The sequence below is a fragment of the Pithys albifrons genome, chromosome 36 (assembly GCF_047495875.1).
Source record: "Pithys albifrons albifrons isolate INPA30051 chromosome 36, PitAlb_v1, whole genome shotgun sequence".
Lineage (NCBI taxonomy): Eukaryota > Metazoa > Chordata > Aves > Passeriformes > Thamnophilidae > Pithys > Pithys albifrons.
The window spans coordinates 999,148-1,024,822 of record NC_092493.1 but is presented as its reverse complement, the minus strand read 5'-3'; the positions used below and the strand labels follow the sequence as shown (position 1 = coordinate 1,024,822).

Below are 25,675 nucleotides of genomic sequence, written 5' to 3'. Positions count from 1 at the left end.
GCCTCTCCTCCTGAGATAGTCAAAGAAACTGAAACTGATGCAGATGACAATGTGGTGTAAACTGGTTTTCCTGTGTTTGCTGCCTACACAGCTAATAGCCAGGATCCAAATCTGGGACCAGAATTTGCACATGGCTATAGTCCAAAATATATCCACAATCCTCAACAAAAGTCACTGTTGGATTTGTACTCAAATACCAATTGTTGACAGGGAGAACAGTTGGCCTTTAAATGGCACCTTAATGAACAAGACGAGCCTTAGTAGAGGCCGCAGATCCATGCATCACTCGAACTTTTTTTGGCAGCTGGAAGATGGGCACACGTCCCTGAGACAAACATACCAATACCCCTGGCTAGTTTAACTCCTGAGCTGTACCCTGTGTGGTCATTAATGCTTCCGAGAAAGTCACCCTCCCTCCATATTGCCATGATGCCCAAACAAAAATAAGGGTGCCATCAACGTTCGTCACAAAAATGGTAAAAACACCCTGGAGAATGATCCCACCGAAGGGTGAGGAGTGGTATTGGTTGTGTGGTGACCAAGCATGGAAAATTCTACCTTTTGACAAGGATCGTGCTTGTGCTCTTAGAGCTGTAATCCCACACATAACAATATCCGACCAAATTGGTAAGCAAAATGAAGGAATGGGAGCCCAGGTAAAAAGGGTAAGGAGATCTGTCAATCCTCTTGTGGGCTCCACAACTTTCCACAGCATACTCAGGGTTCTTATTCCTGCTTTTGGGGTATTTGAGCTAGATAAGGCAATCATTAACATCTCGGCTGTTGTGGAGTCTATCGAAAATAGAATCATGGAGGCAATTAAGGCCGTACAAGAAGAGGTCAGTAGTTTGTCTCATGTAGTTTTACAAAACTGAATGGCCCTTGATTTCTTACTGGCCTCACAAGGAGGTGTGTGCAAAGTCATTAATACCAGCTGCTGCTCTTACATACACCAGAGTGGAAGGGTCAATACGGATCTAAAAGAAATCTCGAAACAAACTGAAATCATACACCAAGTGACTATTGATAATAAATTCTGGGATCTTGAGAACATCTTAAATGCACTTACCTCATGGTTGCCAAACCGGACCTGGCTAAAATGGCTGTTTGTTCTGATTCTAATCATGATCAGCGTGAGTTTAATATCCCACTGTACCACTCAAGGTTGCCGTCACTATGGTCACTATGGTGTTGGGCCTAAGACGAATTGTGAAGGCTAGACAAGAGATAAGGTTTAAGTTCCAGAAATTATGTAATCAGTAATGTTATGTAATAGTATGTGTGTGATCAGATTAGTACATATTTGTTAGTAATGTAGAGTGAAGTAGATTAAATAGTAGAGACTGGACAAAATAATAGATTTGTCAAGTCTCTAAAGGGGGGAAATGATGCCTAAGAATTTAATGTAATTTTAGAAGGTTTTAGAATCATATAGTCCCTGCTGAGTTACTCTGATTTTAGAAGGCCCAACTGCCCCCTTCCATCCCCCCCACCCCGCCCATGAAAAAAGGGCAGATTGACAGAACTTTTGGGTGGGCATTGCAGTGAAATGAGAATGCTGATTGGATGTTAAAAGCAGGCCTATAAACCTTGTAACTGAACAGAACACAGAATTGGTGGAAAGCAGCAGGATCCTCCCCAAAAGAAGTTCCCTGTGTCCCTCCCTGTGGGGTCCCACTCTAAGCGCTCGAGTCACACATCCCCTTCACGTCCTCACAGTTCTTCCCTCACAATTGGAGGGCACCCCAAAAACTCCCTCAAACATTCCACACCCCATCTCATGCCTCAAAACCCCACCCCAATCCCCTTCAAGTGCCATCCCAACTGTCTTGGTTTGAGCTAGCAAACTGACAACCCCACCGCCCCCCAAGTACAGAGAGAGAAACCTCTTTCTGCCCACCAAAGAAAGGAGGGAGAGAGAGGAAAACCACCTTCAAACTACATTTATACTAACACCATATATATTTTACAGAAAAGAATTAGAAGAAATTACACACTTACGCAAGCTGGAATACAGCACGACACAATTTCCCCACCCTTCAGTAAACACACAAATTCACAATTGGACCCCAAATCACTTCAGAAGACTCAGTCCCCAGAGAAACAAAACCCGAGCAGAGAGGAGAGGGCAAGAGCAACACATTTTACTTCCCTGAGAGCCAGTGGTGGGCCAGGCCCTCTCCATCTCCTCTGGGACAGCATCGTGTGTCCTCCCCCAAGGAAGGCTAAGTGACTGCCTTAACCACTCCCACACTGGTTCCTACTTTGTTGCAGCCCCTGTTTCAGGTGGGTCTGGAGGACCACATTACAGGTTTCGTTTTCACCTTAAAAGGACGTGTTTCCAGCCTCAACCAATTGGAGTCAGACCATCGCACCTGGGGCGGGGTCACTTGAGGTCACATATATACCTGTGTTTTTGAATAAACTTGGGATTTGCTTGAACATCACATTGGTGTGTGCAGTCTCACTAGAGCAGGTCGGCAACAATTGGTGGACCCCGACGTGATTTGAGTACATGGAAGCCATCTGCAGCCCTGCCTAGAACCTTAAGCAGTGGCCCCCGAGAGCTGCTATGCCCCAGGTTTTTTGGGTGCTTTGTGGAGAAGCCTCTGAGAGCTTCTGTCTCCCATAAACTTGGGAGTTTTGTGTAGTGGCCTTGAGAGCTGCTGGAAGAACGTGGACTGAAGGAACCACGACCTTCGAACTGGTGAGTTAAAGAAACATGGGAAATTCCAACTCGACTAAAACGAACTTATTGCTTGATAAATTTGAAAAACTAGCTCATGTTACAAAAACAAACATTGAAAGACAAGCATTACAGGAATTTTTGGATTGGTGTTTCATTCGAAGGCACCTAACAGATGCCAATCCCACGCTTTCCATAGAAATGTGTGATAAAATTGGGGCAGATTTGTGGAATTTAGTGCAAACTGCACCCGACGAATTTTTACAGCTCATTCTGTCATATGCAGCTGTCAGGAAAATGCTGTTAGAGGTAGAACGAGCCCGTAAAAACCTCGATCTACCGGAGAGAAGGGAAAAAAGTCTGTTTCTGCAAGGCGATTTTTCCCCCGAACATCCTTCTGCACCGCCGTGGGCACCGCCGCTCGCAGAAACGCCGCCGCGGTTCCCCTCTCCGCCCGTGCCGCCTGCGGGACCCCCACCGCGGTACCCACACGCGGCACCGCCCGCTCCCGCTCCGGAAAACCCGACAGAACCACAGCAACCATGGAATCAAAGCTTTTCCACGCCGTTCGTCGCCGCAAAAAGCCAAAAAGTCATCTTTGCACCACCTTACAACTACCAAGAAACAGCCTACGCACAGCGAATGAGACCACCGGCTGCCGCTGTAGAAGCGGCCGGACCTCAGCAGCAACCTTGGAACCCCACGAGATACGCCGCAGAAAACCAAACCGTGAGTGACTTTTATTTAAATCCTAACTCCGAGAAGGCGCGATGGGGAATGCCCTCAGCCGAGAGAGACATGTGGAGGGGGGGACAAACCCCGTGGAGTTTCTCTCCCCCTGTCCATCCACCTTCCGCGCCGGCTCCGCCGCCGCCGCCGCCAATGCCCTGCGGGTACCTCGGGGCTGAGGTCGCCCCGCCGCCGCGCTCCCCACCGCCCTGCAGGTACGCCGGAGTCGCTCCGTTGCGGCAAGAGGCGGCCGCGGGAGACATTTCGGCAGGACTCGAAACCGCGTGGCCAGGAAAACAAAGAGACCACGTGATCGCAAAGCCCGCGAAATCAAACAAAGGAACGGCGCGCCCTTACCACGAGGCACCAGGACCGCCCAACCCCCCTCCCTACTGCATGCAAATCACAGCGCATGCGCCAGGCGCGGGTCCCCCACAGCCCGCAGGGGCCGGGGGCGGATCAGTTCCCATGCCACCCCCACCACCTCCTGCGTGGATCGACCGCGTCATGGAGAGGGGAGAGACTCCTCCCCAGTGGAGCGGAGCCACCGGAGCTCCCCCTGGGCGTTGCCTTCACTGTGCGCCATTCACAGCACAAGAGTCAGCGCTGGTCGCGCAGGACACAAGCTCTGCAGCACCAGCGGGGACCCTCTCCCCGATAGCCGTGCGCTGCCCGCAGCTGCCAGCACCAGCACTGGAACCCCCCGCACCGGTAGAGACTGCCCCTGCGCCGGCAACCTGGTACCTGCAGCCTCCATCACCGACAGCCACACCCACCAGCTGTATCCCAGAATGGAGAGCAACACACAAAGAAGCCTCTGTTTGGGACATGCTGGGGGGAGCTGGGAATCACGATGTAGTAAAAAAGGGATTTGAAAGATCCAAAAATGCTGCTTTAGCTGTCTTTTCTAACCTTCCTAGAACAGGGAAGCCTCTGGTAACTCAAAGGACCATTTCAGAAGCCTTCACAGCTATGGTGAAGCCAGATGGAAAGCATCTAGCCACCATAATTCAAAGGGTAGTTAAATCCAGAGAGTATCTAAGTGTATCTCTTGCATTTGTAACTTGTCTTGTTGCTGTTACTAATCAAAATGTATGGATAATGCTTTCTCAACAGGAAAATTAAAAAATTTCTGCTCAGATAACATGGTTAAAGCAGGAGAACCAAACAAAGTGTGCCTTATAGGAATACCTTATCATAACATCAAAGATTTCATTCCTTTTGGTATTGAGGAAGCAAAAGTGTCCTGCAGTGGTACTGGAGAAACCATAGCAGACATCATATGGCAATTGAATACTTCCTTAGAGAGAGATCCGCAAGAGCTAAGGTTAGTAGGAGCTCTCCTTGGAAATGAGTCATGTGTTGAATTTCACCCTGTGCATTCTAGTGTATCTGAATGGTCAAACAAACACTGGTCACAGCAATACTTTCCTGTGGGAAGCACAGATGTCACTCCTCATAATAACAGTTACACCAATAGCAGTTGGTGTTGGAATGTTATTGGTTCACAAAATACAAGTTACCCCAAAACAAGATTGGTTCACACAAAAGGTAACCAGAGAAGAGCACTGCCTCCTGGATATTTCTTAATTTGTGGTAATAGAACATGGCCTGGAATACCTGCCCAGGCAAAAAGTGGACCATGTTACTTAGGCAAGCTGACCAAATTTACACAATCAATACAAGAGCATGTTAAGTGGTCTAGTCCTCAAGCTGAGGAAAACACCATTGAACATTGGAGTGATACAGGAAATTTGCTAGCAGCAGTTTTTTCCCCAGTTGGTGTAGACAAAGCATTACATTTAGTGCAAATGCTTAACTACTGGGTGCAGGAGCAACTAAACATCATTGCCAAAATGCTTAATGATTTCTCAACAGATGCTGATAGGATAGAACAAGCAGTATTACAAAACAGAGAAGCCCTGAGATTCTTGTTGATGATTCATGGTTACCAATGTGATGAGTTTAAAGGAATATGTTCCACAGAATTAAGCAAACACTCCAAAAAAGCACAAGCAGTGAAAAATAATCCTGACAAGCTAACAGTTAACATTTCTCCTTTAAAGAAATGGGTTCATTCCCTAAGCCTAATAACCTGGCAAGAAGCAGCACTGATTCAAGGAGTATTGATCCTAGTTGTTATTATGATTTGTTTGATTGTTCTTATTTGCAGGACTACTCATTAACTGTCCAATCAAACAAGAACAGTCCAGTTCAAGTTAGCATGTTGTTTAGCCTGTACTTTAAAATTCTGTTAATTTTCAGTTAAAAGTGCAGTTTTGAGCTTATTGCACTGCCAAGTTGCCCAGCAGGCTGTAGGGATAAGGACACCTGTCCCCTCAGCTGCTGAACATTTTTCTGCAGAATGTAAGTAGTAATGTTTAGCCTTTGTGAATTTTCTCTGTGAATTCACACTTGTTTGCTGCTTTACCAAGAGTGTATAAGGACTAAAAATCAAAGCTTCATTCTCAGACCTCTGTGATGGCCACACAGAAGTTCTGAGAATGGACCTTGAACATAAGGAGATTTAGTTCAGCTGGACTGAACTTGCTTCTTTACTAAGTTAAGTCACTCTGCACTCTTGAACACTTTGCACAAAATTTAATAAAATTCGTAGTTTGTTTACAGTGGTCTGTGCGGTGACGACTGCACAAAAAGACCACAATTTCATGCGTGAAAGAAAAGTTTCTTGTTTTGCACTAGTTGTAAGTTTGCAAATTCCAAACATACATGTCTTAGTCATGTATTAGTTTGTGTTAGTTTACAAAAGTTACTGTACCTCCTTCCAAAAGTTCTACTTTGAAAAGAGAGGGGGAGGTAGGGATGTGTAACCTGCAAATACCCTGTTAAGTCTTGAATTAGCAAAATTTAAGACTTTCAAAATGTTATTTCTCAATTTTCAAAATTTTCAGCCTTTCTGTTCAAGTTGTAATATGCATGATGTGTATTATGTTGTTTGCATTTTTGCTTTGTTCTTTGAAACAAAAGGGGGAGATGTTGCAGCCCCTGTTTCAGGTGGGTCTGGAGGACCACATTACAGGTTTTGTTTTCACCTTAAAAGGACGTGTTTCCAGCCTCAACCAATTGGAGTCAGACCACCGCACCTGGGGCGGGGTCACTTGAGGTCACATATATACCTGTGTTTTTGAATAAACTTGGGATTTGCTTGAACATCACATTGGTGTGTGCAGTCTCACTAGCGCAGGTCGGCAACACTACTTCCCTGGAGATGATGTCGTAATATGGTGTGGAATACAAAATTACTGGCTAGAAGTCAGCTGTTAGCTCAGCCCAGCTCAAGTCAGCTGACAGCTTCAGGCCTAGTCTAAACTTGAAAACTCAAATTTAGGCCCACTTAGGTGAAGCCATAACACCAACCCTCCCAATCTGCATGCAAACCCTTCTAGATTCATCTCAATCCTCCTGGGCACTGTGTCCTGCATCTCCAGTTACTGACACTCCATAGGTGAATTTTGGGGGTTTTGGGAGGGTTCTTTGAGTGAGACATTTTGGTGAGGCATTGAGTCATTTTGGGGTGGGACTGAGACACTTTAGGGTGGGATTGAGCTGTTCAGGGGGATCAAGATGTTTTCAGGTGAGAGTGATCCCTCTCAGATTTTAGACTGCAAAGTGATAGAGAAAACTCACTCGGCCTGGACACCCTCACTTTGGGGGAAACTCTCCCTACATCCCCACAGAACTATGAAATCCTTATGAATATCCCTTTGAACCCCAAATTCCTCTCTAAAATCACAGTAAAATGGTGAGGCAGTAGTTGTCTTTGTTCAATATCTTTATTTTTACTCGAATTTCAGGTGATTTTAAGGGATGAAGATGAATCAAAAAACCCCCAAAGATAAAAAACAGGCATTGTGAGCGTGTGCATGGGGTAGGGTTGGGTGGCCCATAGAGAGGTAGGGTCATAGAGAATTAGAACTATGGAATTAGTTTAGAAATGATCTCGAACACCATTCAGGATTTCTTAAGGCAGAAAAAAACCCAAACAAAAAACTGGATGCAGCAGGTGAGAATTTTTAGGGTTAAAAGCAAGCAATTCCCCTCTTTCCAATGAATTTCCAACATTGGTCTGTATCCAGATGGATGTTCCCCTGCATTCACAGAGGTGCATACAGGGAATCAGGAAGATGTAGAGACCACCAGCCAGGAGTGTTCCCAACATGGATCTCTGGGAATGTGGGACCTCTGATGGGTGATAAAGTGGGAGCAGCAGATGAAGCTCTTCCCGCAGTCAGGGCACATGTAGGGCTTCCCTTACTGGTGTGTCCGTTGGTGTGTGGCCAAAGTAGATCTGTGGGTGAAGCTCTTCCCACACTCCCCACACTTGTAAGGCTGCCCTCTAGTGTGGATGCGCTGGTGGCTGATGAGGTGGAAGTTGCGGTTGAAGCTTTTCCCACACACCTCACACTTGTAAGGCCTCTCTCCAGAGTGGATGCGTCGGTGGGTGACGAGGTGGGAGTTGCAGTTGAAGCTCTTCCCGCAGTCGGTGCAGTGAAAGGGCTTCTCCCCCGTGTGCATCCTCTCATGAACAAGTAGATGGGAGCTGGTCTGAAACCTCTTCCCACACTCAGAACACTTGTAGGGCCTCTCCCCAGTGTGGATGCGCTGGTGCCTGAGGAGGTTGGAGTTGTGGTTGAAGCTTTTCCCACATTTGGTGCAGCGAAAAGGCCTCTCCCCCGTGTGTGTCAACTTATGCCTGAGGAGATCTGAGCTCATCTGAAACCTCTTCCCACACTCCAAGCACTCGTAGGGCCGTTCCCCGGTGTGAATCTGCTGGTGGCGGATCAGATTGCAGCTCTCACTGAAGCTCTTTCCACATTCCAAGCACTTGTAGTGCTTCTTCCTTGCCTGAAGTCGCTGCTGCACCACCAGGTCAGAGCTCTGGCTTAAGCTCTGGCTGCCTTCCTGGGACAGCCTGGCTTTTCTCTCTTCAGAAAACCCCTTGCTAGGTTTGGAGCTCCTCCTTCTCTGGGATCTCCCTGGCTTTTCCTCCCCAGTGACTTTCTGCACTGTGGAGCTGTTCAAAACAGCCTCTGCCTCCGTGCTTTCTGTGCTCAGCTCAGGGCCTGGGGCAGGAAGGAACAAGGACACTCAGGGCATTTGCCTCCGGCCTACAGGGAAGGCCAAGGACATCCCCCCAGAGCCGGCCCCAGCAGGACGGCGTCGGCAGTGGGATTGTCCTGCAGCCGGGTCCATGCTGGGCTGGAAGATGCAGCACAAGAGAGGGGCAAAGGGGCACTGACTTTCTTCTCACCTCTCTGGGGGTCCTGGGGCATCTTCCTCTTCCTCGCAGCCTCCTTGTCTATGTGGCCAAGCTTTGGGTATAAGCAACTGGAACCTGCTGGGGGCAATAGGCATCATCCTGGGATCAAACTGGGAGCAGCCAGGACCGTGTTCAGAGTGACTGGGAAGTGCTGGGAGCAAATGGCATCATGGTGGAGGGGACTGGGGTCATACTCCAAGGGACTAGGAGCATGCTGGTGGCAACTGGGATATACTGGGACTGACTGGAACCATAGTGGGAGTAAAAGGAAGCAACTGAGAGCATGTGGGGGGGCAACTGGGTTAATATTGGGAGCAACTGGATGCAGACTGGGGTCATACTGGGATCATAGTAGGAGTGACTGGAATCATTCTGGGAACATCTGAGAGTTACTGGAAAAAAAACTGGTAGCACCCTGGGAGCTAATGGCATCATACTGGGCTAATACTGGGAGCAAGTGGAACCATGTTGGAGGCAACTGGGATAAGACTGGGAGAACACTAGGGGGAGCTGGGCCCAAACTGGGACAGACTGGAGTCACAGTGAAGGTTATTAGAATCATACTGTGAGTGACTGAGATGAGATCAGGTTGGGGGAAACTGGGATATACTGGGAGCAAGTGAGAATATGCTCGAGGTTACTGGGACAGCACTGAGAGTGACTGGAAGGGGCTATGCGCAACTGGAATAATGCTGGAGGCAACAGAGAACGTGCTGGAAGGAACTGGGAGGAACTGGGACTCAGTGGGGGCCACGTACTAAGACCACAACTGGGGCAACTGGAATCGTATTAAGAACAACTAGGCCTATTTTGGGGTACATAGTAGGAGTGTCTATAACCATACTGGGGGTGACTGGGATTGGCTGGTAGTTACTGTGTCTAAACTAGGGTAATCAGGGAGTGACTAGGACCCTCCTGGGAGAAACTGGGATCACACCGGAACTGACTGGCACTGTTACTGGGACCATGTTGTGGGCAAGTGAGATATAGTGGGGAACAGCTGGGCTCCTAGTGGGAATAAGTGGGCTCATACTGGAGGTGACTGGGCACATACTGGGAGTGACTGAGCTCTGGGAAGCACAGGATGGGCAGCAGGGGGAGGGAAACTCCCCTCCTGCTGCTCTGCATTCCCAAAATCCTTATTCCCAGTTCCTGCTCTGGCCCTGAACACCAGATCCACTGCAGGATCCCTTTCCCTGGGAACACTTCCGTGTCTTCTCCCCACCTTCCTGCCTCTGGAAATTGGCACTTTGAAGCCCCATCCCATTGTTTTCGCCTTCCTTTCCCTATTATCTTTGGGATCCTCCTGCACCTCCGTTTCCTGGGCTCTGGGAACTCCCTGGCCGGAAATTCCCAGTTTTCCAGGCCCCAGATCACCCTTTCTTTGACTCCAGGATCCTCATGTCCCGCTTCCCCCACCCCTTTCCTGCCCATCCTGCCTCTCCCAGCCTCTGGATCCCCTTTTTCTTTGATCCCAGGGACTGTCAGGCCCCCATTCCCAGCCATCCCAGCTCACCTCACCCCACACGCCCTTTATTTGACTCCAGGACTCCCCTGCCTCACCCTTCCCACCCATCCCACCTCTCACAGACCCCACACTCCCTTTTCCTTTAACCTGGTACCCACTGGACTCCCCTTCTCTGGGCACAGGGACCCCCTGCACCCCCCAACCACCTCTCCCCAACCCCAAGTCCTGCCTTTTCTTAACTTTGGGACCCTCCTCAGCCCTCATTTCCAGGCACTGGGATGCCCCGGCACCCCCTTATCCTGCATCAATATCCCCCTGCACCCCCTTTCCTGATCAACCCTCCTCTTCCAGCCCCCACACTCCACTTTTGCTTGACTCTGGGAACCCCAGGACCCCCACTCCTGCATTTCCCAGACATCAGGAACCCCTTTTCTGAACACTCAGGGATATCTTGAACCCATTTTTCTGGCCATTCTGGGTCTCCCTACGCCATGACCCCCCTTTCCTGACATCGGTGACCCCTGGAGCCCCATTGTCTAAGCACAAGATCACCCTGAACCTCCCATCCTGCTTATTCAAGCCCCTTCACCTCCCTTTTCTTTGCCCCGTAACCCCCTGGAAACTTCTTTCCCCAGCACTGTGTCCCCCTTGCACCCCTAAGATTCAGCCAAAACACCAAGATTCAGTCCCCAAAAAACCTTGCCAGAAGTTCCCCTTCTCTGATCTCCCCACTTTGGAGTTTGGGGAGTCTCCCCTGTCTGGGCTGTTGGGGGTCCCATGTGTATTGGGGGTCCCCCCACCCCAACCTGTCAATGAAGGGCCTGACCCAGGTACACCAACACCCCCAAGGGGGGTCCCCACATCCCCCTGCCCACCAAGGGGCTCTGCCGGGAAACGACACCGGGACACCGAAAACCACCTCTTGGGGACTCCCAATATCCTCTAAGGGGCATTGGCAGCTCAGCTTTGGGCTCCCTCAAGCACCAACCATCTCCCTGAACACAACCCAACCCCTCCCGAACCACCTCAGGCTATTTGGGGCTTGGCTCGGGGGTCCCGCAGCGTTTTGTCGGGGCCCTTTGCTGTCCCTGTGTGCAGCCCTGGCCCCGCCCCACGGCAGCCCCAGCATGGGCTCTAAGGAGCGGCACATCCTGGTGCCCTTGGGGGCTTTGTCCAGGCCCATCCTGGCTCTCGTGTTCCATGGCACAGCCCTTACGGCCCTTGGTGGGGCAGCGGGGGCACTGTGGAGTTTGGGGGTCCCTTTCTCCTTCCCACCCTGTTCTCCTGCTCACCAGAGAGCTCCCCGCGTGCAGCTGGAGCGCTGGACAAAGAAGGAGGATGAGGAGGAGCGTTGCTGACCCCTCCCCTTCTCCCGGGCGTGTTCCTGGGTCGGCCCTGCCCACCCCATCGGCAGGGCAGGCCCCCGCAGGGCGGACACAGCAGGCTTAGGAGCTGGTGTGGGCGCTGGGCTGAGAGAGAATAGGTCTACCCGCCCGCCGCCGCCCCCAGGTCTGCCCGTGGATGGCTAGGCAAGGGAGGGACACCCGCGGCTGAAACAGGTGGTCTCGTGGAGACAGCAGATCTACCTGCTGGGCTGAGAGAGAACAGGTCTACCCGATGGACTGGGAGAGAAGAGGTCTACCTGTTGGACTGAGAAAGAACGTGTCTACCCCCTGGACAGGGAGAGAAAAGGTCTATAACGGGCTAAAAGAGAACATGTCTACTCGAGGGATGGAGAGAACCAGTATACCTGACAGACTGAGAGAGAACAGGTCTATCCACTGAACAAGGAAAGTCTCCTTGCTGGACTGGGAAGAAGGTGTACCCAACGCAGAGAGCAGGTCTATCCACAGAGCTGAGAGAACAGGTCCACCCTCCAGACTCAGCGAGGTCTCCACGACGTGCTGACAGGTCTACCCAAAGGACTACAAGAGAGAACAGGTCTGCCCGCCGGACTAGGAGTACCTGCCGGACTCAAAACAGGTGTACCGAACAGAGAGAACAGGTCTATCCGCTAGACTGGGAGGGCCTGCCAGACTAGGGTGTAACAAAACGAAAAGAACAGGTCTACCCAAGGAGCTGAGAGAGAACAGGTCTACCCGCCTGCCTGAGAAGTCTACCAGAAGGACAGAAAGAACAGGTCTCCCCACCAGACTGAAAGAGAACAGGCCCGTCCTAACACATGTGGGTCCCCCAGCAGCAGAAACAGGGGGCAACCCAGAACCCTAAAGTGGAAAGACCAAAGAAAGAGAACTTCTAGGAGGGATTTTTTGGTTTTATCTCCATATTTGGGAGTGGGTTTTGGCTGAATCTTGATGTTTTGCAGTTTTGATATTTGTAAGGGGTTTTTGCCTGACTCTCGGTATTTTGGAGCTTCTCATGGACACCAGATGCCTGGTGACTGTTAGAGATGGGGAGCAGTGTTGGAAGAAATTTGAACTTAGAAGTTTTTGTGCACAGCCCAGGCCATGGAGAGGGAAACGGGGCCTCTGTACCCTCGAGCCTGCTTCAAGAAGAGCAGTAAACAACAGAAAGAATGCGGCAGCCGTTGGGAGAAGCAGGTAAACACATTGATACAGAAAGGCATAGTTTTGAGAAAAGCACCAATCCAGCTGGTAGCACGCCCTAGCCATTGACCAATGATATTCCTGTACTATTCGTAGACTGAGAGAATATGCGATATGTGTGTGTGTAATGTAAACAATAAATCAGAACACTGATCATACTCCCATGGAGGTTACATCATGATTCTCGCGCTGGAACCCAGGGAGCTCAAAAACCGACATTTTTTACTTTAGAGCAGAGAGGGGCGATAGCGGAGCTGGGGGACCCCTGGCAGGCTGGAGAGGGAGGAGTGTGGGAAAGGGGGAGCCCCAGGGCCCTGAAATGGGGGCCTGGAGAAGGGGGAGCCTGCACAGTGGGACCCCTGTGTATTCAGGTGTGATGAGATGCCATTGTCTTTGGTCTATGTCTGGCCTTGCCACCTGCCAAGTGATAGAAAAGAAGAGCTTATAATTGGGACTTGGGCCTTGAAGGAGAAATACCTTGTGGGCACTGAGACACTTTTATAGCTTGAATTTTAAATGGTGTCTGGTTTCAGCCTGGAATCCCCATGAACCCTCCCTGGAACAATTGGTCAAGGAACTTTGAAGGTAATTAACAATGAACTAATTTTCCAGCAAAAATACACAATTTTAAAGGCAATTCCCTCTGAGTAGCTCTCATAATATAGTTTAGAAGGCCTTGAACTGACTGAAAATTGCACTGGACTTTCCTTGTGCCTCAAAAGAATCAGCAAATAAGGAAAATAATGTTCTGAAACATGTAGGGGGTGACAAAAGCAGTGGATAAAACAAAGGAAGTGATTTAGAAATTAAAAATAAAATATTGGAAGAGTCCGGTGGGGAAAGAAAATAGTGATTGAATATCCTGGATAAAAAGTACTTAGAGATCTGTAAAAGAAAAAAAAAGGAAAGAAATAGTAGTTTTTCTCAGTGCAAAAGGTTTTTTCTGGATGTTGTGGATTATGAATGCTGACTTGGAAGTAATAATAACATAGAATTCCAGTAATATTGTAAAATACTGTAATAAATCATAAAAATTAATACAGAGAAATTAATGCATAAAACTGACTATTTTTTGAAAAATAAGTTGGTATTTATACAAGGTATTGAAAACATTGACACTAATATTTAACAAAAAATGTGGTGCTCCAAATTTACCTGGGAAATGAATATTCCTTGACTTTCCTTGATATCTTTGGGACAAGTCTCAGCACAATCTGGAGTCCATCAGCTCACCAGTTTGATCTCCCTTGATACTTTATTGCTTTGGTCACCAAGCCCAGGGCTGAGGGCAGAGCAGCACCAGAGGAGCGGAAAGTCCAAGGTTTGCACAGAAAATAAACATGGACTTGCCAATAATGCAACATAAATCCCCCATTTTCTATCAGCTTTTATAATCAAAAACCTTTGCATGGGTAAATTTTGTCCTGACTTGTTGTGACCTGGAGTGTAACAGACCTTTGTAAATTTAATTCTTTACAATATTGATGTGGGACTGGGGGAATAACTTGGAGCAGCCAGTGATATCCACACCCTCAGCTGATCACATTTGCCTGGAATAGAAATAACTTTTCAGACTCCAAGTCTAAACTTACAGTTCATGCATCAGCTTTTGTCCACTGAGGTTTCTTTCTCCTGGTTGTAAGGAGAGTGTGACTGGGTGTGCAGCTTGAGGATTGATTAATCCTAATAATACTTACACCCTGGATCATCTCATAGCTGGAGTTACCTGAGACAGAACACACATATTTTTGAGTTTTCTTTCTGTCACACAGAAGTAAAACTGTGGAACTCAGTCCCTCAATTATCCTTTTCCATTGGCACATTCCAGGTATGAGACACCATCCCAAAATGTGGATAGTTTTTAATGCCACACTTTTCAGTACTTTCAACTGGAGTGAGGGACTGTAGCAGTTCTAATAAGATATAATTATAACAATATTGTCAAATACTATAAAAAAGAATATAATAATTCTGGTAAATTAATGCATCAAATTGACTTTTTGAGTGCTGAGAGCACTTGAAAAATAATTTGGTATTTATAGAGGTATTGAAAAACAGCCCTAATAGTATACTTAAAACCAGCACTAAACCACCTCTTAAAATCTACTAAAACCAGTCCTAAACCAGCCCTTAAAGGAGGCCTCAACAAGAAATAAGTGAGGCCTAAAGCAGCTCTAAATTAGCTCTAAAACCAACCCTAAACCCAGACCTAAATCCAGCCCTAAACTGGCAGGGGGTTGGAACTGGATCCAAGTCCAGAGGAGGAGTTGGGTTTTTAACTAATTCCTCAAGCTCAAGGCACAGAATCACAGGATTGTTTGGGTTGGAAGGGCCCTTAAAGCTCATCCCTTTCCAAGCCCTACCATGGGCAGGGACACCTTCCACTGGCCCAGGTTATTGCCATGTTTGCCTCTTTCCAAGCAGTGAAGGATTTACAAGATTTCCAAATCAAACCTCTGACTCTCCAAAATCTTGGCTTTGACTGTCCAAAAGGTGCCCAAAAGCTACAGAACTGCCTGCAGGGTGTGACCCTTCCCCCCTAACCAGGCAGGTCATTTGGGGGTTGGAAATGGTTTGCAAGGTCTCTGCGGTGTTTTGGCAATCTCTGGGAGGTTATCTGGGGTGTTTTAGCAAGTTCTGGGGTGTTTTGGGGGTCTCTGGGAGAGCCTCGGGGTTTTGGGGGGGGGGGGGGGGGGGGGTGTCTCTGGGGAGTTTGAAGGGCTCTGGGCGGTCCAGAAGGGGATTTGGGGCATCCTGGGGGAGTTTTGGGGGTCCCAGGTGGGGGGGGGGGTCGGGACCCAAGAGTGCTTTGGGGGGGAGGGGGCGGGGGGGGGGGGGGGGTTGGCGGGAGGGACCTGAGGGCAGTTCCGGGGTGGCGGGAGGGGCTTACCCGGCTTCTCCACCTGCACCGTCACGGCCCACACGGCGCCGGGGGGTCCCGAGAAAAAGGAGGTGTGGGAAAGGAACGGGGAAAGCTCCGGGACAGGAGAGGGAAAAAACGCGCGGCCTCCTCCCCTCCCCCCGCCACATCCGGGTCTCCGCCCGTCACTGCGCAGGCGCTGACGCCGCTTCCCGCCCGGCCCCGAGTACTCCGCGGTTGTCGTGGCAACGCGCGGGCAATGCGAGGAATGGCGGCGGAAATGGCCAATGAGCGCTCAGGATCAAAGAGTGACAGGCAGAGCAGCCAATGAGCCCTCGGCAAATTCTCCAGCCCCGCCTTTCTGGGCCCGCCCATCGTTTCCCGGGCGGAACTTGTCGACCCGCCCCGAACGGCGGAAGAGCCCGGGCATGGTCAGACAGGGCCGGGCAGGATCGGTCAGTCCCGCCCCGGTGCCCCGGGCGCTCCCCCCGCCGCAGCTCCCGCTGCCCCCGCTCCGCCGCTGCCGGGCCGGCCCCGGCGCTGGGTCGGGCCCCGCGGGCTCTGCTGCTGCTGTCGAGGGCCGAGGGAGCTGCGAGCGGGGCCGGGATCGGCGCTCCGGGGCAGGAGAGATCCCTCCCCGAGCACCATCTCGGGCAAATCAGACTCTGAGTGGGCGTGTGAATTAAATTGTTACTGCCAGAATGAGAGCAGGAGAATGAGAAGTAGAACTAAACCCGACAAACCCTTTCCCCCCACCCCTCCCTCCTTCCCAATTGTGCCTCCTCCCCCCTCAGCGGTGCAGGGAGCTGGGAATGGGGGTCCCACTCAGTTGTTGGTGCTGCTGCTCATGGAGAGGGGTTGGAGTCCTTGCCCTGCTCCCCTGTGGGGTCCCCGTGGTTTTGGGCTGATCCTCTTTTATCCTGTTTCCTGGTGCTGAAAGAAACTGGGACAATTTCCTGATATTTTTTCCCGGGTTTTTTTTCCATCAGGTTTTGGATACATGAGAAAGAAAATCATTGTACCTCTATAAACAGGTACTGCTGAGGGGTTCTGGGGCCAGCCCCAAATTGGGCTTAACTCCCAAGAACACGAAGAAAAAGGAGGGAACAAGGTTGGGAATTGGTGGTTGTTTCATGGAGTGGTCCAAGTGTCTTCAATCTGGAAAAAGTGTGAATTTCGAGGGTGGAAAATGACACGGGGGGAGGGGAGAAGAAAAGTCAAAATAAAGATGATGTAAAATTCAATCAAAGCCCAGACTCATCCCTTCCCAGTGGGAGTGGGGCCATCCCTGTGATCCAGGTCAGAACTCCTGTCACAGGATCAAAGAGGCCAAAGATTGAGTCAAAACAAACAGCAAAGGCCATTTCAAGTCCCTCCCAGCCCATATTTTGAGGAAGAAACCCCCAATAGTACCTGTCTCCTGCTCACCTGCCTGTGACTGCAGAGCTCCCTCACATGCTTCAACCTCACATCAGGAACCTCAATGAAAAGCATTTTGAATCAATTTAAGGAATTTCCACCTGTTTTCCTCCTGTTTGGCCCAAGCACTGCTCCCTGAGGTGTTTCTGCATTCCCAGTGAGTCCCTTGCCCTGGCTGTGCTCAGCCCCATTTCCCCAGGCACAGGGAAGGCTGCAGAATGTAGAAATATGTTTTTGGAAAACAGATAAGAGGCCTGGCTGGTGCCATTTTTTGGGGCCAGACTCGCCTCAGTCACGATGTCAGAGGGTGTCCGAGGTCAGTGTCACTCTCAGGAGTTGTCATGGGCAGGGAAACAGTTTGTGCCAATCTGAGGCATCCTGGGGATGGACCTTCTCCAGCCAAGAAATGTCACAGGGAGTGTATTTGGGCAGAAAAATGCTTCTTTCAGGCTCCGGGAAGACTTTTGGGTCTGTTACCTTTGGGGTCCATTTGCTTCTCCATCCCCATGTTGAGGTTTCCGGACTCATGGGGAGAGTTGGGTTTGGTGGCCTCTAAAATGAGACCTGGGCTTGAAAAGAGCAGGGAAAGGCTGGAAAACCTCCAGAATTGGTACAGTTTTGCCTCCAAGACCCTTCCCTTGGTGGGCAAAAGCAGCCCCAGGGGAGCCAAACCAGCTGGGAGGGGAGGGAAGGGGCTGAGGGAGGAGCCGAGGGCTGGAGGGTCCCACGGCCACCGACTCCCAGCCCTGCCAAGGCCTGCAAACTGAGCCCATTCCAGGAGCTTCCAGGGACTCCACTCCAGCCCTCTGTCCCAGGCTGCTGCACCCCCTGAGCTCCCTCAGCTCCTGGCTCTGCAAGGAATTGGGAAACTGGGCTCATGGAAAGAGAAGCTGTGAAGATCAGGACTGTGACCTGGTGGTGCTCCAGAATGAGACACAAATGGGAAATAGGGAGGAGGAGGCTTGAAAAGGACCCCAAAGTCCTGGGTTTTCAGGTGGGCAGGGGAGTCAGGAGGCTTTGGGGTGGTGTTCAGGGCACAGGGACACTTGTGCCCCATGGATTTGGGATTCACATTTCCTCAGTGGCTTTGCATCCCATGAAACTCTCCCCAGAGAGATTTTTGGAACAACTGGTCACCTCCATTTCCCAGGAGAACCCCAAGGCTGTTCCAGGCAGGAACCTGCATCCAGTGTGGATTGGAGTGAGGGCAGGGCAGGAGTGGAGACAGGTGAACAGCACACCCAGCACCCCCCAGGTGGGACTGTCCAAGGCCTGTTGGGATAAAAAGCAGCTTTGCTTCATTTCAGCCCCATTTTGTGCCCTGATCCCTCTCCCTGAGTTTGTGGGGTCTGTGCAAAGGTTTCTGTTCCTCTGGCAACGCTCTGCAGAGCAAGGGCTGGGGGCAGAGGGCACAGTGGGGTCGGTTCTGTGCACATGGGGGTCACAGGGCACAGGGGGATAATAATTAACAACAATTTAATAATGTATAACTTAATTAATACTAGATATAGGAAGCGGAAACTAAATATAAATTTAATTAATAAGTGCATAAAAAGAAAATATTAAAATAAATAGTTAAATAAAATTAAATTTATACAAAAATAAAACATATAAAGATATATTAAAATGTATATAAACAAGGAAAAAAAAGTGAATAAAATAAGAACTATATGTGGAATGAAAGTATAATCAAATAATTAGAATTAAAATATTTTAAATAATAGTTTGTTATATATATAAATATATAAAATATAGAAATAAAGAATAAGATCATGCAATGATGCTATAATGAAAAATTATGCTTAAACTGCTATTTAAAAAATATTTATGTTTTAATACATTATCAATATTTTAGTAAGTACAATAATGACAGAATATTATAGATAATATATAATATATTAACATCATAATATGTGTATTAGTGCATGGCAGTGAAAGGGAGAATGAACACGAGGACAAAGAGGAGGTGGTAGTGGAGGAGGAGGACATGTGGGATGTACCTCCAGAAGCCCTTTCAGCACCTTCCTCTCTCCCCCCACAGCCCCTTCACACCCCTCGGAGCAGCTTCACCCTCGGCAGTGGCTCTTTGTGTCTCCTGCGGCCGCGGTGACACATGGACAGCGACTCAGAGCCTGGAGGGACACGAGCCCACCCCCCTGCCGAGCTCTGCTACTGCTCCAGAGGGGCCAAACCCTTCGTTATCCCGGATCCCAATGTCCCGGGGGCAGGGACAGGGCACTGACCACCATCTGTGCCAGCCCTGCTGTGCCCCAGAGGGGCCCCGGTGAGTGACGTCCCTCGGCCCCTCTGCCCCATTCCAGGGGGGCTCTGCTTGGGGGGGACAGGTTTGGAGGGGCCAATGTCCCTGATGGGGCTGGATCCTTTCCCTGCAGGAAATCGTGGGGAAGAAAATGACCTTCTGTGCCTTTTCTTGAGCTGCTGGTGGCAAAGCCCCAATGCTTTGCCCTCCAGAGGGTTTGCTGCCCACCCCTTGGGCACAGTGTTGGCACCAGCAGGTTTTGTTCTTCTCACCCCATTTCCTTGGGAAGGATGGAAAATACAGACAGTGCCCACAGACACCATGCAAGGCTTCACCTGTTCAGCAGGGCTGGGGGGGGGCCTGCAGCCCCCCCTCTGGGATCTCTCCAAACATCCCCAGGGACTGGCTTGGGGGTCTCTCCATCCCCAGGACACCTCTGGGTGCTGCTCAGGGCAGGAGAGGGAGGGACTGAGCTCTGAGGCTCTGCAGCTTTGCTGGGACAAGTGAACAAAGAGGCACCTTGTGGGTTTTCTGGGCTCCCAGAGAGCCTTGGGAGGTTTCCTCGCTGAGCAGAGGGACGTGGGGGACCTGCAGCTGAGGCATTAAAAGCATAGCAGGGAGTGCAGAAGAAGAGCTGCTTCCTCCCTCACTCCCAGTATGGTCCCATTGCAGGTCCTCACTGGCTCTGGGCTCTGCTGGGAGCTGGAGGGGTTAGGACAGTGGTCCTGGTGGGCATCGTGGTGTGGCTGCTGCAAGGACAAGGTGGGGCATCCAAAAGGGATAAACTCCCCTTGAGTCCATGGTAAAACTCCCCGAAATCCATGAGAGCTCAGCTCCAGGCAGGGTCTGGAGCAGATTCCCCCTGTATTTCCAGCAGGGAGCAGCTCCTGGGCAGTGGCAATCCCTGAGGGGCAGGAGGGCAGAGCTGCCAGCAGGGGCTGATTGATGTGGGTTTTGGGTCTGAGCTGCTGCAGGTCCCTCTCTCCACCCTGATGGTGCTTGCAAATATTCAGGGATTCCCTCTGTGCTGTTGCCAGGAGGAGTTTCCAGTGCTCCAAATTAAATTTAAATATAAATCAGAGGGGCACTCATGGTTTTGTGCGAATAAGGACAGCCCCATACCAGCTGTAAACCAGGTCTAAACCAGCCCTAAACCAGCCCCTCCCTGTGTGTGCACCCACCCACAGCACAGACTGTTCTGGGGCAGCAGGACCTGCTGGCCCTGCAGAGCTGCCCCATGGGGACACTGCCCTTGTGTGTTACAGGCATCACAGCCTGTCCCTGCCAGCCCTGCCCACCGTCCCCACCCCAGCTCAGGAACTCCCAGTGGCCCCTGGACACCAAAAAACCAAAGTCCCGACCCCCAGAGTGCAGCCCTGCCCGTGGGCAAAGGGGCCCCCGGGCTGCCCTGCACAAAGCAGCCCCTCCTGACCTGCCCAGAGACACAACTGGGGACACCACACATGATGCTTTTAGGAAACAGCTACAGGCTTTGCTTGGCTCTTGGGAGGGGTCATTGTTTTATTCCAAATGTTCAGAGTTCCCCCTTTGGGGGCAGCGTGTCCAATAGGTCACTGTTGTGTTCCATTTGGGCAGAAATATTTCTCCAAGGAATGCAGGTGGCACACACGGTGTAGAAGGAGCTGCCAAGTCACCCCAGTGTTCAGCCCTGCCCTGAGTGGCACCAGCACTGCCCTTTCTCACACATCTCTGGTGAAAGCAAAGGTGCCGGAGTTTAGTTTCTAAACAAGGAACCCTTGAAAAGATCTGTTTAGGACCTGCCAACAAGTCACTCAGGAGCAACCAGCACAGGAGTGGGCAGGAACTGTTGGCCAGAGGTCCATCTTGGAGGGGAGGGTGGATATTTTTATTTCATGTAGCATTACAGTGGCAATTTCTGGGGTGGCCTCTGGAATTTTATTCTATTTCAAGATCACCAGCAACAGGGCTGTGTTTGAGTGCTGCAAATGAGGCCTGTATGGCCCCAACTCTCCTTGACTTAGTGCTCGGGGGCTTGTGGGCATTGCAATGTCTGCTGATGGCGACAGCTGAGACAGAAACACTGAGTTCACTGTCACAAATGCACTGTGGGTGGCACTGATCAAAAGAGGCAATTGCAATTTTACTGATAAAATTCAGGTGGAAAACTGAAATTTATACAGCATAGATTTCTAATAAAAAATCAGATCTGTTCCAGAAGTGCCTTTCTGCACGGCCTATTTTAGATGTATCTGCTTGTGGTTTCATGGGAGCTCGAAAATGCTGCTCAGCCCCGTCAGGGGCTGCAGGAGTAAAGGGGACCCTGCAGTGAGACTTCAGATCTGTTCCCTAAATCCCATTCTGAAAGGAGATTGGATGAGGAAGAGCCCAGCAAGTTCTCAGTGAGAGACAGGCAGCTGCCAGCAGGTCTAACCAGCACACTGGATTTACACCATCTGATCTCTGCTGGGGGGTCCCTCTGGGCTCTGACACTGCCCCAGACCCCTCTCCCAGCCCCTCGCTGGCCCAGAGGAGACACTGACTGTGCTGGGATGCTCAGGGACCACCGGGCTCTTGCCAGTGGCTTCCCTGCCCAGCCAAGCAGGGCTGCCTGACCTTCTCATCAATCACCAGCCCCAAGTCCTTCTCCTCTTTGGGGCTGCTCTCAATCCATTCTCCATGCAACCTGAGTTTGTGCTCCATAATCATGTGACAAACTGCAATGCATGCAAATAGAACAGACTGTGGCTAAGCCTTATCCTCCCAATCCTCAGAGGTCACTGTTTGTGAAGCTTTGTATTCTGAGGAGGTTTTGTGTCAGGGGCCAGAGTCGTGTCTGGGCCTGTCATATTTGGTCTGTGGTTGTGCTCATCGATGTGGTGTGAGAAATCACTGCAAAGTTTCCCTGTGGAGAACTGAAGCCTGGAGAAAGAGCCATCAGTGTGATGTGAAGTGCTGAGAGCTTGGGCTGTGCCCCAGGAAGAATGACGGGCAGAGCCGTTGTTGTCCCGGAGTCAGCCCCTTGAGCTGCTGCAGCCTGGGCTGGTGCGATGGGCACGCAGGGGCTGGTGCTGCAGCTGGCAAAGCTGCCCTGCAGAGAGAGGAGCCAGGAGGGGTGGGCTGGGCTGGGGGTGAGGAGGCCCAGCTGGGCCTGGTTTGGTGCAGGGCAGGGACTCAAGGGGCACTGCCTGCCTGCCCTGCCGCCAGTGCCGCTGCATCTGCTGCTCCTGCCCCGCGGGCTGGGGAGATTGCAGGGCTGGGGATGTGCTGTTTGTGTGCCAAGGAACAGGATCCATTGGCTCGGGGAGATTGCAGGGCTGGGGATGTGCTGTTTGCTGTGCCAAGGAACAGGATCCATTGGCCTGGGGAGATTGCAGGGCTGGGGATGTGCTGTTTGTGTGCCAAGGAACAGGATCCATTGGCTTGGGGAGATTGCAGGGCTGGGGATGTGCTGTGTGTGTGCCAAGGAACAGGATCCATTGGCTTGGGGAGATTGCAGGGCTGGGGATGTGCTGTTTGTGTGCCAAGGAACAGGATCCATTGGCTTGGGGAGATTGCAGGGCTGGGGATGTGCTGTGTGTGTGCCAAGGAACAGGATCCATTGGCTTGGGGAGATTGCAGGGCTGGGGATGTGCTGTTTGCTGTGCCAAGGAACAGGATCCATCTCCTTTCCTCAGCAACAAATTTGCTTTGCTTCCTCGCTGTGTTTTAGTGTCTTTTATGTTGTGCTGGGAATCCTCCTGAACCTGGAACATTGGAAGCAATGACCCAGCGACCCACATTGGGAACACACCTGGTGACCCACATTCCCAGTGAGCCACGTTGGGAACACACCTGCCTTGTGATCTCCACTCCCTTCTGTTTCCCTGTGGGCACTTGGGGGAGTGCAGGGGGAGGAACATCCATCACAAGAAAAAAAAGTTGGGAATTCTTTGGGAGGAGCAGTTTTGTTGAGTTTACATCCCCAAAAACCTCACCTGCTCCATTCCATCATTTTTTCTGGTGGCATGGAGCTCTCTAATTCCACCCAAAATTCCTTTATGTTGCCTTAATTTCACCTCAAATCCCTATAAACCCATCATAATTCTGCTTATTTTACCCAAAATCCCCTGAATTCCACCCAAAATTCCCTTAATTCATCAAAAAACGTCTCTCATTTCTTCCCAGATCCCCAATTTCAAGTTAAATCCCCATAATTCTGCTGAAGATCAACATTAATGTTGCCCAGAATTTCCTTAATTCCATCTAGAATCCCCCAATACCATTTACTGCACCCAAAATTCCTTTAATTCCATTTAAAATTTCCCAATTCTCTAAATGTCCACCTTAAATTCTCTTAATTCCATCCAAAATTTTCTTTATTTCTACCCAAATTATCCCTAATTCCACCCCAAATCTCTTAACTCCACTCAAAAATACCTTAATCCCTCTTACAATCTTTGGTATTTCATCTCATATCCCTCAAAGTCCACAAAAATCCCTTTAAATTCAGTTTAGGATTATTTAATTCCATCCCAAATTCCTTTATTTCCACCCAACCTCTCCCAATTGAACCTTAAATCCACTGAATTCCACTCTAAATTTCCTTAATTCCACACAAAATCCCTTCCCCACATCACCAGCCCCCCAAGTGCCCCCAAATCCCCCCCGACCTCCAAGTGCCCCTTTGGAGCCCCAAATCCCTGGAAGGGGCCATGGGAAGGGGGGGCTGGGGGGCTTTGGGGAGGGTGGGGTGGATTTGAGGGCCTGGAAGGCACGTGGGGGACAATTGGGGGTCCCATTGGGGTCTGAAAGAGCCTTTATGGGGCACTAGGAAAGAACTTGGGTGTCTGAGGGTACCTTTGGGGGTCACTCGAGTGTCCAGCAATGGAATCTGGGGGCCCAAACAGGATTTTAGAGGGTCACTTGTAAGTCCTGGAGGAACTTGGGGGTCACTTGGTGTTGTGAGATTGCTTGCAAAAAGTTAATTTCTGAGCAATCCAAACTGCTTCAGCTCCGTGAGAATCATGCTGATACTTCAGTCTGCAAGGACACACGCCTGCTGTTTGTCCGGTAGGCGACGGTCACTCCTTGCAAGTGTTTTCATGAGAACGTCTCAACTGCCTTCCTGATCTCCGGACATGGACCTCAAAACATTGGGATGAGATAATACAAACACTGGACTTGTGAGAAATAGGCTTTTAACCAATTAGAAGTTCTAGGGTGTTGGGGTGAGACCTTTTTAGCCAATAAGATGTACCTCTAACCCTATATAAACCATGTGCTGTGTGAAATAAAATGTCTTCACTATAAACTTCATAAGCTTGTTGGTGAAGTCCTTTCTCTCCGCAAAAGTTTGTTTACTTTATTTGGTGCCCTGAACGCTGACTGATACCCTCGGACTAAGAGGAAGAAATTCCCGTGATGGCTGCTTAACCCGATCCCCGATCCCTGAAGAAGAGGCAGTATTGACACGGAAGGACGGCGGAGAAGGCCCGGCCGACAGTAACCACTGCCTCGGTGGTCTGGCAGGACCGCGACAAGCCCGCGGAAACCAGGAGGAAAGAGGTGGGCACCTCGAGGCTGACTACGAGTCGCCTACAGATCCCGCTTCATTTTTAAGGTGAGCGGGCGGCTGGGGGAAGACATGGGGTCTGCGCTGCCATCAGAAGAGGCAGCAGTAGTTAAGGTCTTCCAGTATTTCCATTCTAAGACAGGACATGCTTTCGATATGAAGAATCTTAAAGATTTGTTGCTTTGGGCTCGACAGAAAAGTTTTTTCCCCGAGTCGAGCTCTTTATTTGAGCCTGAAACGTGGAACGCTATAGGCAAGGCCCTTTGGGAAGATCAGGGGGCTGGGAAGAAGGAGGCAGCCCGTTTTGCCACCACTTGGAAGTTGGTGAGGGACACTGTCCGAAATTAAACTCAAAAGAGCTACAGCCACCTCTGCGTTTGTGACACTATCGCCTGGTGGCTCTGCTTCTGGCTCGGGCGAGTGCGCCTCGGGTTCAAATTCCTTGTTTTTTTCGGGACTCTTTTCCACGCGTTTGCCCACGCCCGCCCTCCTGCCGCCGGTCCCTTCTACTCGGGCTTGGGCTGGCGCCCAGCAGACATCTTCCGGTGCCGTGCCGCCCGCAGGTTTGCCGGCCGGGGCTACGGCTGGGAGCAGGAATGCGGCGTCTCACCACAGACTACTCAGGCGGACAGTTTGTCGCAGGTGGTTGCCAGTGCCAGGACCCCTGTACCGTCTCCGTCTGCCCCTCCGGATCTCCCCGCAGCTCCCTTACCTCGGCTGGCTGCCGGTGCGCTGTTCCATGACCGGATGGTGCTTGACATCCTCATGTTGCCCGCTGGGACTGGGACGGCGGCTGCTGGGGCAGGGGCTGTCCACTCCTGCCGAGGCTTCCGCCACATCAGGCACTGCGGCTGCTGGAGCTGTCGCCGCCG

At 50.6% G+C, this 25,675-nt stretch overlaps 1 protein-coding gene across 1 annotated transcript; it reads right to left on the bottom strand.

Annotated features, from left to right (window-relative positions):
* Nucleotides 1–7,190: 7,190 nt before the first annotated feature.
* Nucleotides 7,191–15,762, bottom strand: LOC139684190 (zinc finger protein 397-like). Its single transcript, XM_071579793.1, has 4 exons — nucleotides 15,622–15,762; nucleotides 14,324–14,457; nucleotides 8,688–8,774; nucleotides 7,191–8,499 (listed from the first exon to the last, which is right to left on the bottom strand). The coding sequence occupies exons 2-4, from the start codon at nucleotides 14,328–14,330 to the stop codon at nucleotides 7,688–7,690; spliced, it is 906 nt and encodes a 301-aa protein (XP_071435894.1). The 5' UTR covers nucleotides 14,331–14,457; nucleotides 15,622–15,762; the 3' UTR covers nucleotides 7,191–7,687.
* Between the last annotated feature and the right edge of the window lie 9,913 nt (nucleotides 15,763–25,675).

Coding starts and splice junctions, on each gene's coding strand:
- LOC139684190 (XM_071579793.1), bottom strand. Junction 8,500..8,687: donor GCCCCAGGACCCCCAGAGAG/GTGAGAAGAAAG, acceptor TTCCTGCCCCAG/GCCCTGAGCTGAGCACAGAA.